The 13,616-nt window shown below is 43.9% G+C and overlaps 1 protein-coding gene across 1 annotated transcript; it reads left to right on the forward strand.

The window, feature by feature from the left end:
- The first annotated feature begins 748 nt into the window (after positions 1–748).
- On the forward strand, positions 749–13,166 carry LOC137914587 (hexokinase-1-like). Its single transcript, XM_068758102.1, has 21 exons — positions 749–811; positions 4,744–4,906; positions 5,456–5,604; positions 5,683–5,802; positions 5,941–6,036; positions 6,140–6,239; positions 6,385–6,568; positions 6,715–6,870; positions 6,987–7,074; positions 7,297–7,442; positions 7,549–7,741; positions 7,853–7,964; positions 8,195–8,343; positions 8,696–8,815; positions 8,971–9,066; positions 9,170–9,269; positions 9,361–9,544; positions 9,682–9,837; positions 10,053–10,140; positions 10,702–10,847; positions 11,412–13,166. The coding sequence occupies exons 1-21, from the start codon at positions 749–751 to the stop codon at positions 11,557–11,559; spliced, it is 2,757 nt and encodes a 918-aa protein (XP_068614203.1). The 3' UTR covers positions 11,560–13,166.
- Positions 13,167–13,616: the final 450 nt, after the last annotated feature.

Raw genomic sequence — 13,616 nt, forward strand, 5'->3', positions numbered from 1 at the left:
AAACACAGCTGGGCTGCTGAGTCTGTAACTCACGCTGCAGCGATGTGGACCAGAGGACGGGGGGCACTGTCCTTGTCCTCCACGTCCTCTCTCTGCTAATAGCCATGCATCCTGTATCCATGGCTTTCTGTGTAACACACCTGATCCACTTTTGATCTCATAAATGCCTCTAATATTGGGGTGTCAGAAAGGAAATACATGCAGGGTGGATGGAGAAAGGAATGCAACCATATATGAGTCCATTAATATGGACCCCCCCCCCCCACACACACACACCTCCTCCTCTCCTCCTTCCTCCTTTCACCTCCTGCATCTCTGAGTTTGTCTCATTGGCGTCGGTGGACCAGCCAATCAGAAAAAAAAAAAAAAAAAAAAGAGGATGCGGCACCATCGCGATGAATACGCACGCGCTACAGCCAATGAGCTCAGGGATGGTGGGCGGAGCTCGCGTTCAGGCCCGCCCCCGCCCCGCCCCTCCCCCTGCTGCTTCCTGGGTTTTCTCTCACACGCACTGAGAGCCCGGGGCTGATTCGGCTAAGATTCTTCGCTGCATTGGAAGCGGCCGCCTTTTATAAACACCCCAAACTGAATTCAGGCGGGATTGTGTGATCGAAGTAGAACCAGAGCTCACTTTGGCTTTATTTGTTTTTACTGATTCTTGTTGGATTTATCTCCATCGGACTGTAGGTGAGCGTGTGCGTGTGTGCGTGCGGGGGGGTGTATGTTGTGCTAGTGAAGGAGGACCAGGATGATTGCAGCCCAGCTACTAGCCTACTACTTCACGGAACTGAAGGATGATCAGATTAAAAAGGTGAGTGCCCCCCCCCCCCCCCAGACTGGGATGAGGAGAGAGGAAGGGTCACAGAGTTTATTCTAACTTTGCCTTTCAGCGCTATTCTATGTCTCTAGCAGGATGGGGGGGGGGGGTTCTCCATACACAACTAAAAAAGACAATCAGAGATTGCAGACCCTCGCCTCCAGTAGACTATTCGATCTTGTGAGACAGTTATGGCATTTGAAATGTAAATGTGAGCAAAACCCTGTTGTGTGTTCCACCTCAACAATTTCTTTATGTGTATGTACATATGTACTACATACTAGATAATATACTGAACAATTACTACATAGACAGACAAACAAACCAATAAGAGACAATGGTAAACAGGGCTTCCGGATCAGAGGGGCCAAACCTGCGCTCCGGAATGGGAAAAGATGCAACTACAACTGTAACATATATGAAACTAGAATGAACTATGAGTGTGCACACCAAATGTGAAGTCTCTAGCTCCAGAATTGAGGTCAGGATGGACTCCTGAAAAATGCCGATTTTAGAATGAAAATTAGCTCTCAGATCCGGATCACAATCCGGATCACAATCCGGATCTGAGATCCGGCCGAAATTAGTCATGGTCATAGACCTTTAAGGAGTACTTATGTGTGATTTTTTTTCAGATCCATACCGCCATATGTTTTGAAGAAATTAAGAAAAATGTCAAAAAAGTGCCCTATCTCACAATGTTAAAGAATCCTTTAAAACATTCTAGAATCTGGATCCAGATCCGAATCAACGCCATTCTCGGGGAGGACCGAACCACGGACAGACCCTTGCTTGTGTAAAAATTTCAAGTCGATTGGGTTACTAGTTTTTGAGTTATGCGCGCGGACAGACAAACAAACAAACAGACAGACAAACAAACCCAATTGCAATACTCTCGCCTCTCCTTCGGCGAGGGTAATAATCCATGAGATCATTTTTTACAGTGGACTCAGGGGTCTGTAGTTAGATGTGCAAAAAAAGACAACGCTACTGTGTTGTTGGGGTTAATACCAAGTAATACTACGTGCTCATCTACACATCTGAGGTGTCTCCTCCATCTGCTCCTCCTCAATGATTATCCCATGCAGCAAAAGTCAATGAGTGCACAATCGACATAATTCCCAAGTGTCTTATTAGTGGCCGGTTCCTGACTGGAGCAGGAATGTTTGTTCGTCATAATGATCTCGCCTCTGGTGAGAAAACTCGCTGAACCAGTCGCACTTTTCCAGAGCATTGTTTGCCTCGTGGGTGAGTTTTAGAACGCGTTGGGCTTTTCCCGTCTGTCATGCTCCTCCGGTGCTCCTTGAGTGAATGTGCTGCCATCTTTAAAGGCTGTCCCTTTACGCATATAGCAGCGTTCTCACCCCCAGATAAACGGACCAATCTTCATTCGTACGACGCACAACGCACAAAGGGATGCCATCCATAGGCGTACCCAACAAGTATAAGATCAGAGTCAATAAAGAGAAACGGCGTTTGATCAGGATCAGGTGTAAACACGACACGCCTCGCTCGCTGACCGTCCTGCTGTCTCTCTGCCGCCCTAAAATAGGCCGGCTTTGAGCCATGTGACCAGAGGTGATGGGAGGAGGAGGAGGCTTACGCGCCATCGTGCCCACTCACTCGCACACTGTGCCAGGTGTGAGGCTTATTGTGTGGCTTTTGTATTGGCCTCGGGTGGTGAAACTGTGAGATGGCGTTGGTGGGACAGAAGTGGTGGGACATCCCATAAGACAAACTGTGCGTCCCACAATCAGCTGTGTGTGTGTGTGTGTGTGCCGGTCTACTGCAGTGTCCTTCACTGGGGTACATGAAGTGAAGGTGCAGTGTTAGAGGACATCACACACACACACAGAGCGGCGTCGGGTTTCATTACTTCCGTGAATGACTTCAAAGTGACGTGTACCTTTCAAGCGGAGCAGGGAGGACTGTGGGAGCGGTGTGGTGAGCTGGTGAATGTCGTCTTCCGGTAACTTGAACCGAGCTCCAGGTGATGTCATAGCGCGTTATGACATCATACGGTCTCTCCTTAGCAGTGGATGAATGAGCCCAAAAAAAAGGGCAAAATGAATTCTGATGAGAATCCACTGTGGGCGGTAGCGCAGCGTCAAGCATTGTCCTGCTATAATAAAGTGCAGAGTCATCGTCCAGTGATGCTACCCCATAAAGTCAAACCTTCTGAAAGTCTGAATGTAGCGTCTCTTTTTACTTTTAAATGTATACTTATTATAATACCACAAATGTTCTTTTATGCCCAATGGAGTAAATGTCCGTTGTTTTGTAACACCGCGGTGTTCCCACTATAAAATCATCTTTACTCACGCCCAGACTGACTCATTGCCAAACGGAACAGAGCCGCTGGGGAAATATTGTAAATGCGTGACTTAAGAAACAGGAAGTTGCAACATTCCAACACGATACCTATTACGAGGTGTGAGTAATAAACGATCACAGAGACGTGCTCATGCTTGTGTAAGTTAATAACAATGTACAGTCTTGTGTGTGACATCATATTGGAATGTGGTGACTTCCTGTTTTATCTTCTTTTAATCACTAACCAGAAAAAGATCAAAATTTGACAGTGGCAGGCATTTTTCAGGCGACACAGCAATTTACACGATCAGTAATCGATTAGATTCCCATTAGCAGTGATTAGCAGTCATCCTCCTCATCGATTGGCATAAACCTGGTGATGTCATCGTGCCTACTTTCTTCAGCAGGGTCTGAGGACGTTCACTACAATTATGTCTGCAGGATTTATTACCACCAGGAATGATGGTGTGAATATTTGTGTCTCTGAATGTTACTATGGCGACACATTGACCTGCCTTGCTGTGATTGGCTTGGTTTGATCCATGGCATCTCTCACATATAGTCGATCGGTGCTACACGAGATTCATCATGCCAAGCCAGTCCAATGCAGAAGAAGAAAGAAGGCGTAGAAAGATTCGTTGAGTATTGCTCTTGATGCTCGTATTGTGGAGAAGCTCTGGAATCCTGACGGCCTGTGATGTCATGTGATGCAACATCCTGATAACGACTCAACACCGAGTCTCCTGTTATGTGTCACGCTGATGATGCTGTTCTTTTTTTTTTATTATCTATTGACTGTTCGTGACCAAGTTATGATGTTTTGCGTTATCGGTCTGTTTGCAGTAAGGCAATATAATTAGTTTCACTCTGATTCATTTATGTTTAGTTTCAGGAAGTGGTGAGTTGAAACTTTTATGGAATGGAAAATGATCGTATTGGTTCGCTATCGGTTACCGTCGTCTCTCCACTGCGTGGAACCGGTTTTCCTGGGGGAGTCTATCCCAGCTGACATTGGAAACAGAGAAAGAGATATTATTGAAATAATACAAAATAGTTTTGTGAAAATTCCCCCCTGATTTCAACTGGAGTTGTTTCCTCGGGTACTAAAGATAGAACAAATCTGTTGACGTGCTCCGACGTGGAATTGACTCGGCTATAAGACTACGCTTGTTAGAAATCTCTATCTCTAATATTAAACACCCAGTAGGCCAAGTGTGCCCCCATTTAAAAAACAAATCTTGATAATATCCGCAATCCTGATCTGATCCGGATGAAATTTGTTGGTAAGACAGAGGTCACTGCCCTACATGATTGTTTCAAATCCCATAAACTTCGGTCAATATGTAAACGAGAAATTGAGGAACAAATTTTGAAGCTCTATTTATTGCAACGTTAAGGAAAATTTCAAGTGATCCAGAATCCCAGTTCTCTTCTGGATCATTGCCAAAATGTAATCATCTGTTCCCAACACTTTCTGAAAATGTCATCAAGATCCGTTGGTAGCTTTATGTTGCTAACAGACAGATAAACGCCGGCGAAAACATAACCTCCTTAGCAGAGATGGAATATGGACCAGTCAGAGGATAACACTAAAATGCGTGCTTATTTTTCAGATCGATAAGTACTTGTACTCCATGCGTTTCTCCGATGAGACGTTGCTGGACATCATGAAGCAGTTTCGCAGGGAGCTGATCAAAGGGCTGGGCCGGGACACCAACGCCACGGCTGCACTGAAGATGCTGCCAACGTTTGTGCGATCAATACCTGACGGCTCAGGTCGGTGCCTTCAACCTTCATCGCAACCATGGTTACAAAAACATTCCAGTCTCAAACCCATTTTGTCACATGACACCATGCATTTATCACATAATCTGCACTCAACCCCCCCCCCCCCATCTTTTTACTGGTACTAACTGTTTTACATTCCTTTCATTCAGCAAACATGACCTGACCTGTTTTCAATGTGCAGCAAAAGATCACAAAGACAACATGGTGCATTGTGTACTTCCAGGGAGTGTTAACCACATCTGGTTATTAACGGTTATTAATGGTTTGATGTGTTTTTGTTCTGGACCACAGAGGAGTGAGGGCTGCCTGGAAACAGACTATATGTGCAATTAGTTCATAGCTACCGCCTGCTTTATCTCTTCTTATCAAAAGTCACGACGCTCTCAGAGTCGGATACTAATGAGTTGTGACAAGCAAAGGCAGCTGTAATTCTATATTTATCCATTGGGCTAGGTTTAAGGTTACGGCTTACCGAGCTCATTTGATGGACATAATTACTGTTTCAAACTGTTTCTGTCTTCATCGTCTTATCGGCAGAGAAGGGAGACTTCATTGCCTTGGATTTGGGAGGGAGCAACTTCAGGATCCTCCGTGTCAAAGTGAGCCACGAGAAGAAGCAGACCGTTCAGATGGAGAGTCAGATCTACGACACGCCAGAGGACATCATGCACGGCAGTGGGGCGAGAGTATGTTCACCCTGAAACGCACGCGAACACAGTTCTGTCAGCTCAACCTGAGAGAACCCGTCTCCCTCCTGCCACCAGCTGTTCGACCACGTGGCAGAGTGTCTCGGGGACTTCATGGAAAAGCACAACATCAAAGACAAGAGACTTCCAGTGGGGTTCACCTTCTCCTTCCCCTGCCAGCAGAGCAAACTAGATGAGGTAAAACAAACTGATCTATCGATCCAGATGCCCGATCAAAATGTTTCAGTCGATGTTTTTTGCATCTGCAGTTTGCTGTGTCGCAGACCACTTTCCATCTGTTGTCTTTTATTCAAAATGTCCTCTGTCTCTTTGCAGGGCTTTCTGATAACGTGGACTAAGCGTTTCAAGGCCAGTGGAGTGGAGGGATTGGATGTTGTCAAGCTGCTCAACAAAGCTATTAAGAAGCGAGGAGTGAGTCCTGGTTAATCCTTTTTTTTTTTTACACTTCTGCACTATGAAAAAAATTAAATAAATAAGTATTTGTCCTCAAAAAAATGTACTAACTTTGTTTCAGGATTATGATGCTGACATCATGGCAGTAGTAAACGATACTGTGGGAACAATGATGACCTGCGGCTTCGACGACCAGCGATGTGAAGTCGGCATTATTGTCGGTAATTCACCGTTTAAATAGTGACGTAATCAACCAAATTCAACCGTGTGTATGACATTCTAGTAAAAGGACCAACCCAGAAAAATACCTGCTGTCCGTTTAATGAGTTGAAACGTCTGGGGGCTCTGCTGTTTCCCTGTGTGAAGGCACTGGCACCAACGCGTGCTACATGGAGGAGCTGCATAACATCGACCTGGTGGAGGGCGACGAGGGTCGGATGTGTGTGAACACTGAGTGGGGGGCCTTCGGAGACGACGGCAGGCTAGAAGACATCCGGACCGAGTTCGACAGGGAGATAGACCGAGGCTCCATAAACCCCGGAAATCAGCTGTAGGTCAAACCGAAGCGTCGTTAATCTTTATGCTAGAAGAGAAAAGCCGAGTGTTGGCATCTTCATCTATTCCAGAAGAGATATTTGTCAGGGAACGTGTACATAATGAGAATAATAAAAGATTCCTTTTGCCACTGCGTCACAGATTTGAGAAGATGGTCAGCGGCATGTACTTGGGGGAGCTGGTACGTCTGATCCTGGTGAAGATGGCCAGAGACGGCATGCTGTTTGAGGGGAGAATCACCCCCGAGCTGCTCACTATGGGGAGGATTGAAACCAAACACATCTCAGCCATAGAAAAGTGAGCATTCATAGTATTGATTGGGTTGAAAATCAAATCGTAAAATACATAAATTGCACAATTTTGGATATATATTTTTTCCAGTTTGTTAAATGCTCTCTGTCCTTCCTGGTTAGGAGCAAGGAGGGGTTATCCAAGACCAGAGAGATTTTATGCCGACTGGGTTTGGAGCCCACGACTGAAGACTGCATTTCTGTCCAGCATGTGTGTATCAAGATGCCTTTTAAATTAGAGACACTGTCTCCCTAGTATACTCCAGTATTTTTATGCTGTACTTTCAAACTATTGAAAGTAATTATCAAGCATCAAAGTTATGTTGCCGTTTCAGTGTATTTTGTTTAATATTTCCATATATATAAATATTGCTTACTTCCTGGTTTTATAGCAGCCATTTTTAAATCTTCTTCTTGCCCCTTCTGCTTTTAGGTTTGCACCATTGTGTCTTTCCGCTCTGCCAACCTGATAGCCGCCGCGCTGGCGGGCATCCTGCTGAAGCTAAAGGACAACAAAGGCGTGACGCGCCTCAGGACCACCGTGGGCATCGACGGGTCTCTGTACAAGATGCACCCACAGTCAGTGACGACGATATTGAAGATGGAATAAAACTGTGTGCATTTGCTGCTCTGCTTTGTGTCACGCGTCTCACTGAAACACAAAACTCTGATATATCTATTTAAGGTATGCCCGCCGTCTTCATAAGGCAGTCCGTCGTTTGGTTCCGGACATTGATGTCCGGTTCCTCCTATCAGAGAGCGGCAGTGGAAAAGGAGCAGCCATGGTGACGGCCGTGGCTTATCGACTGGCCGAACATTCACGAGAAATCGCCCAAACGTTGTCTGAATTCCGCCTGACGACCGAACAGCTGCTGGAGGTGAGGCCGGCGGGATGCGGCAGTGGTTTGGTTTGTCTAGGTGTGTGTGTGTGTGTGTGTGTCTGTGCATGTCTCTTTGTGTGTTACTGCTTAATATGTAAATGTCTTCAGGTAAAGAAGAGAATGAGAGAAGAGATACAAAACGGCCTTTCAAAGACCACGCATGACTCTGCTGCTGTCAAAATGCTGCCAACCTTTGTACAAAGCACTCCTGATGGAACCGGTAACACACAAAAACACACAAAAACACACAAAAACACACATATTCAGGATCGAAGATTTAACGCATGAGCAATGTGAAAAAAAAAGACATTATTTCCAAAATGCAGATGAGGATTTCTCTTTTTTCTCGCTGACCTTCTCTCAGTTTGTTCTTGTGGAGCAAATATTAAATGCATCTTATATTGCGCGATTGACGTATCTATCCGTCTTTCAACCCGTCTTGTCATCCAGAGAACGGCGACTTCTTGGCTTTAGATTTAGGAGGAACCAACTTTCGAGTTCTGCTGGTCAGGATTCGTTCTGGTAAGAAGAGAACAGTGGAGATGCACAACAAGATCTACGCTATTCCTCTGGAGGTGATGCAGGGCACGGGAGAGGAGGTGAGATCCGTCCCGTCCGTCTGCGTTGACGTGATGAGACGCTACATTCAGACTCTCAGAAGGTTTGACTTTAACTACCTGCTGCGGTGGCATTATTAGTTAGATCAGGACACTGGCTGGAGCTCGTTCTATATGGGACAGCTACCCGAGCCTGAAACCGCACTCTGCTCCTCTGACAACCTGTAATATCATATGCAACTCCCCCCCCAGACCAGTGCTATAAATAGAAATGTATATTTCTATATTTTAAACAAGTGAGACACGATTAACCATTAACGTCTACCGTTTTATCATTCAAACCTCAAACATCTGCATTCACGGTCGTACTGCGTCTGTTATTCCTCTCCTCCAGTTGTTCGATCACATCGTTCAGTGTATCAGTGACTTCCTGGACTACATGGGAATGAAGAACACTCGTCTTCCTCTGGGTTTCACCTTCTCCTTCCCCTGCCGGCAGACCAGCCTCGATGCTGTGAGTACGCAACCCTCCATTCCGCTCTGATGCTCTACGCTGTCGCTTACTTGCCTGAGGGGGGGTATCATGCGAACCAGCAGAACTAGTTTATTTAATTTCTATCCTCACGGCATGAGAAGACAATGAAAAAATGCTTGCGTGAATGTGTGCAGGGCATCCTTTTGACGTGGACCAAAGGATTTAAAGCCACAGATTGTGAAGGAGAAGATGTCGTGGGACTTTTGAGGGACGCCATAAAGAGGAGAGAGGTAGAATATCAGGCGCAGCATCACTCATTGTCCACGGCGGGCGCTGCTGTGCTGCATTGTAATTCTATGTTTTTACGCCTATATTTGAAATGCTTTTCTACAGGAATTTGACCTGGATGTAGTAGCCGTAGTGAACGACACGGTAGGAACCATGATGACCTGTGCCTATGAGGAGCCCACCTGCGTGATTGGGCTCATTGCCGGTTGGTTTCCCCTTTTGTTTATTGACTCTTGTTGATTCACCCCGTATAAGGATTTCTTTTACTCTATTCATCCAACGTGTTTCAAATCTAGGCACCGGCAGCAATGCTTGTTACATGGAGGAGATGAGGAATGTTGAAATGATCGAGGGCGATGAGGGACAGATGTGTGTCAACATGGAGTGGGGGGCTTTCGGAGACAACGGATGCCTTGATGACATCAGGACGGAGTATGACCGCATCGTTGACGACTTCTCCCTCAATTCAGGCAAACAAAGGTTAATGAGTCAAATTGTAAATATAAAGCCTGAATGCTTTGGATTCCTACCTGTGTGTATATATATATATATATATAGGTAGTATGTGTGGATGCATGCTTATGTCTGTGTTTTTTGCTTGCATACGTTGTGTACAGATATGAGAAAATGTGCAGTGGGATGTATCTTGGTGAAATTGTGCGGAACATCCTGATCGATATGACCAAAAGAGGATTCCTGTTCAGAGGGCAGATTTCAGAAACACTAAAGACCAGAGGCATCTTTGAAACCAAATTCCTCTCACAGATAGAGAGGTAAGAAAACCCCCAAACAAACTGTGTTTCTGTTGCAGGATGAGTGGAAAAATATTGTGGATTTTTGTCTGTCTGGGAAACTGTCTAGTTTTAACGCTGCATCGCATTGTTATCTTTGCTTCTTTCACTGCCAGTCGACTGACGTCCCTCTAAAATTCAACATGCATTTTAGATTCATTCATTTCCCCACTGCTAATGATTCATTCTCTCTCCAGTGACAGATTGGCTTTGCTGCAGGTGAGATCCATCCTGCAGCACTTGGGGCTGGACAGCACCTGTGATGACAGCATCATAGTCAAAGAGGTACGAGTGATATTCACTATAGTGCATAACAAAGCATTAATGATTCAATGATCTTCTAATATTCACTTGTGTTTTCTAAAGGGCCGTGTTTCAGTGTTCATCCAGCTCAACTGCTCAGAATATTTTCTGACTAATCTTGAACCTTTTTGCTTTTCTGCTTGGAGATAGAAAATAAAAAATACACTTAGTTGCAGGTTTATTCAGTGCATTTCAGTCTCTTATACGTTTCCTGCAATACCACCTGCTTTAATAAAAGAATGTTCAGTTGTTGAAATAGTTTCAGTGAGGTCTTGATTCAACTTTGTAGCCTTTGACAAATATATCTACTATTTTTCCACTCCATTTAAATCAGTGTAGGGTGTCTGAAAAGCAGAAAGGCCTCTCGACACTGTTTTCACACTTGCCTTGTGAAAGAGGAAGCGCATATGTGGCTAGACAAAAGTTAAGCTTTATCTATTTCCTCCCATCCATGGAGCGATGTGATGTTTTCTTGCCCAACAAATCAAACAATCTGTTAAGCATTAAGCAATGACGATGCTTTTGTCTTCCGTTGCTACACAGGTGTGTGGAGCCGTGTCACGGCGTGCAGCTCAGCTGTGTGGGGCAGGAATGGCAGCCGTGGTGGATAAGATCAGGGAGAACCGAGGACTGGACCATCTGAAAATCACTGTAGGGGTAGACGGGACGCTCTACAAACTACATCCACAGTGAGTCACACACATCTAACGTTGGGCCCACCAGGCTATGCTCTCTGTGTCTTTTCTAATATCCGCTACTGACACATTCTTCTCAGTTGCGTAACGACAGCATTTGTTTAGCGTCATTACTGATTTTTGCAAGCGGTGAACTGAACACAAAGCCACTAGTTGGACATCACGATGATTACACGAGGTACGAGCCAATGGCAGCTCAGAAAATGTCCGTGTTCACATTTAAAAAAAAAATCTTGTTCATCTCATGATGAAGGCGATCAGACGAGAGATGAAACATTTTTCACTGTGTCGTTAGTGTTGACCCTCCAAAAAGCAAAACCGCCGCCGCTTATAGCAGCGATCGTGCAGGACCTGCTCAACAACACAAGGTGCTGCAGGCTAAATAAAGCCTCTCACTCTGCCTCCATTCTTTTTATCTCGCTGATTTGGTCTCGTATCATAGACATATCGCCACATCATTTTACCGTAACCATATCATACGACTATGTGGTCATTTATACTGGCTTAGTTTTCCCAAGTTGATCCAATGTCCACTTCTCTGTACTCTCTTCTGTTTAGTTTCTCCAAGATCATGCACCAGACGGTAAAGGAACTGGCTCCTCAGTGTAAAGTTAACTTCCTGCTGTCAGAGGATGGCAGCGGGAAAGGAGCGGCGCTCATCACAGCGGTGGGCTGCCGGATGAGACAGGCACTGAACAGTAAATAGGAGACACGTGCTCTGTCTCGCTCTGAAATGTCCCCATTTGACAAAGTCTTACCTCTGTTCTGTCCCCTTGTCTCCTTTCCTCCTGAATCAAACAATATAAATGATTAGCACTCCAGCAGCTGCTTTAGCCCATCAACGGAACGGGACTGACAGAGGGAGGATGTAGCTTTCTCTGCCGTCATGTTGCAGCCATGTTTGTAGTCAGATAATTAACCGATGCAATGAGATTCAGACTGGTAGAGCTTTTGCAGTTGTTGTTGTTTTATTTCAGAGTTTGAGATTAATATAAAATAGGAAATCTTCTTTAACAAATATACAGAGCCCACATTCTCCCATGAACTGCTCTTCATCGCCATCTCGAGGATTCCTCTTATAACTGCTGTCTGCTACAATTAAGGAGTTCAACAGTTAAAAGGCAGTTTCCTCAAAGCGCCGGAGAGAAAGTTTAACATTTTTACAGATTTAGGATTAAAGATGTGATGACCAAAGGCTATCTGCTGTTGGACCAAGGATGTGAGTTGATATTTAAGTGTTTAATGAGATGAAAGGGAATATGTTTTTGCTTTAAAATGTTAAATATCTTACCCATAAATAATACAATGTACAAGCAATGTTATGCATATGTTGTTGCTGTTTATTCTATTTTTATATTGGAAAATGTTTGAAAAAAATGCTACTGCATTAATGATGCACAAAGGAAGTCGTTATTGCAGTAGAAATTTGCATCAGAGGACAGTTTTACTGTAAGACGTTGACAGAAGAGGCATTTGTGTAGTGTAGGATCTGCAGGGAAAGCCATGTCATGCGCTTGCTAAATGTGCACATGTGGTCTAATTTATTACCAGAATCTTATTCCATTATATTCTCCACTGTAAAATATGTCCACAAAGTACTTGTATTTTTATTATTCATAGAAATGCAGGTGATGGTACTGATTACATCTGTTTTTAACTTGCTATTGTCTTAAGAATACTTGCTGGCCTCATCATCACAGTGAGACTTAATGGTTGATTAGCAACCGCCATGAAACTGGAATGTGGTGCTAACAGGAATGCCAGTGATACACAAGGCCAAAAGGAGAATGTGGTAACTGGAACTTCATGGGAATACAGCTCATCCTTCTACTCACTGTATACTGTACACTTAGAGGCACAAGAGACTTAATATGAACTACTTTATTGTCTGTGTGAGTAGCACAGGTCATATCTATTTTTCTCTTTAACATAATTCCATGATTGCTTTCAGTCATCATCAAAATTCTAGTGTTCACTAGCTTTTAATTAAATTGTCATTTAATTGTAGAGATATTTTTTGTTATGTTTTTCCTCCATTCTTTAAGACAAACACATTTCAAGTCTGGATAATTTGAAAGCGGATTTTTTTTCTCCAGGGATGGATATTTATGATGCTACAGTACATTTACTTTGTCAACTACATGGTTTGGAGGGACAGATGAGCACAAGCTAAACTAACCGAATAAAGACGGTCTCCAGCAGGACCAGGTTGTCAGAAAGCCAGTTCTATAACAGATGTCTTATTGTTATCTTGGGTCGTGTTCACAAACCTGAATCTGATCAACGGTCAGTAAATAAAGACAAACCTGTGTCGCTCTGATGTTCATAGATTTTCTTTTTTTTTTTTTGTACTGTTCATTGATTTTAATTGTTGGTGAACTTTATACTCTCCAACAGGCAAAAATAAAAAAGAGCACCAACACACAGAATATCATGACATCCCATTTAACAGATCAGAATGCCGATTCCAATTAAAACAACTAAAAAGCACTCAAATAAAATCAATTGCGACACATCAACAATAAAGAAGGATATGCAGTGAAATACATACAATTTACAGGCACTATTTGTCTAGTGAACAGAACAGCCAATATGTGGCTGCATCACGTTTCTTTGGCTGCTGAGGAGCCCGAATGGGCGCCTCATCAGCCTCAGTGTATGTCTACCAGTGTTTTCAATAGGCTATGACAAACCTATTATGCCACATTAACATTATTAATGACTACTTTCCAATGACAAGGATTTTACAGAATTTACAACAGT

Source organism: Brachionichthys hirsutus, unplaced genomic scaffold (assembly GCF_040956055.1).
Source record: "Brachionichthys hirsutus isolate HB-005 unplaced genomic scaffold, CSIRO-AGI_Bhir_v1 contig_177, whole genome shotgun sequence".
NCBI classification, from domain to species: Eukaryota; Metazoa; Chordata; class Actinopteri; order Lophiiformes; family Brachionichthyidae; genus Brachionichthys; species Brachionichthys hirsutus.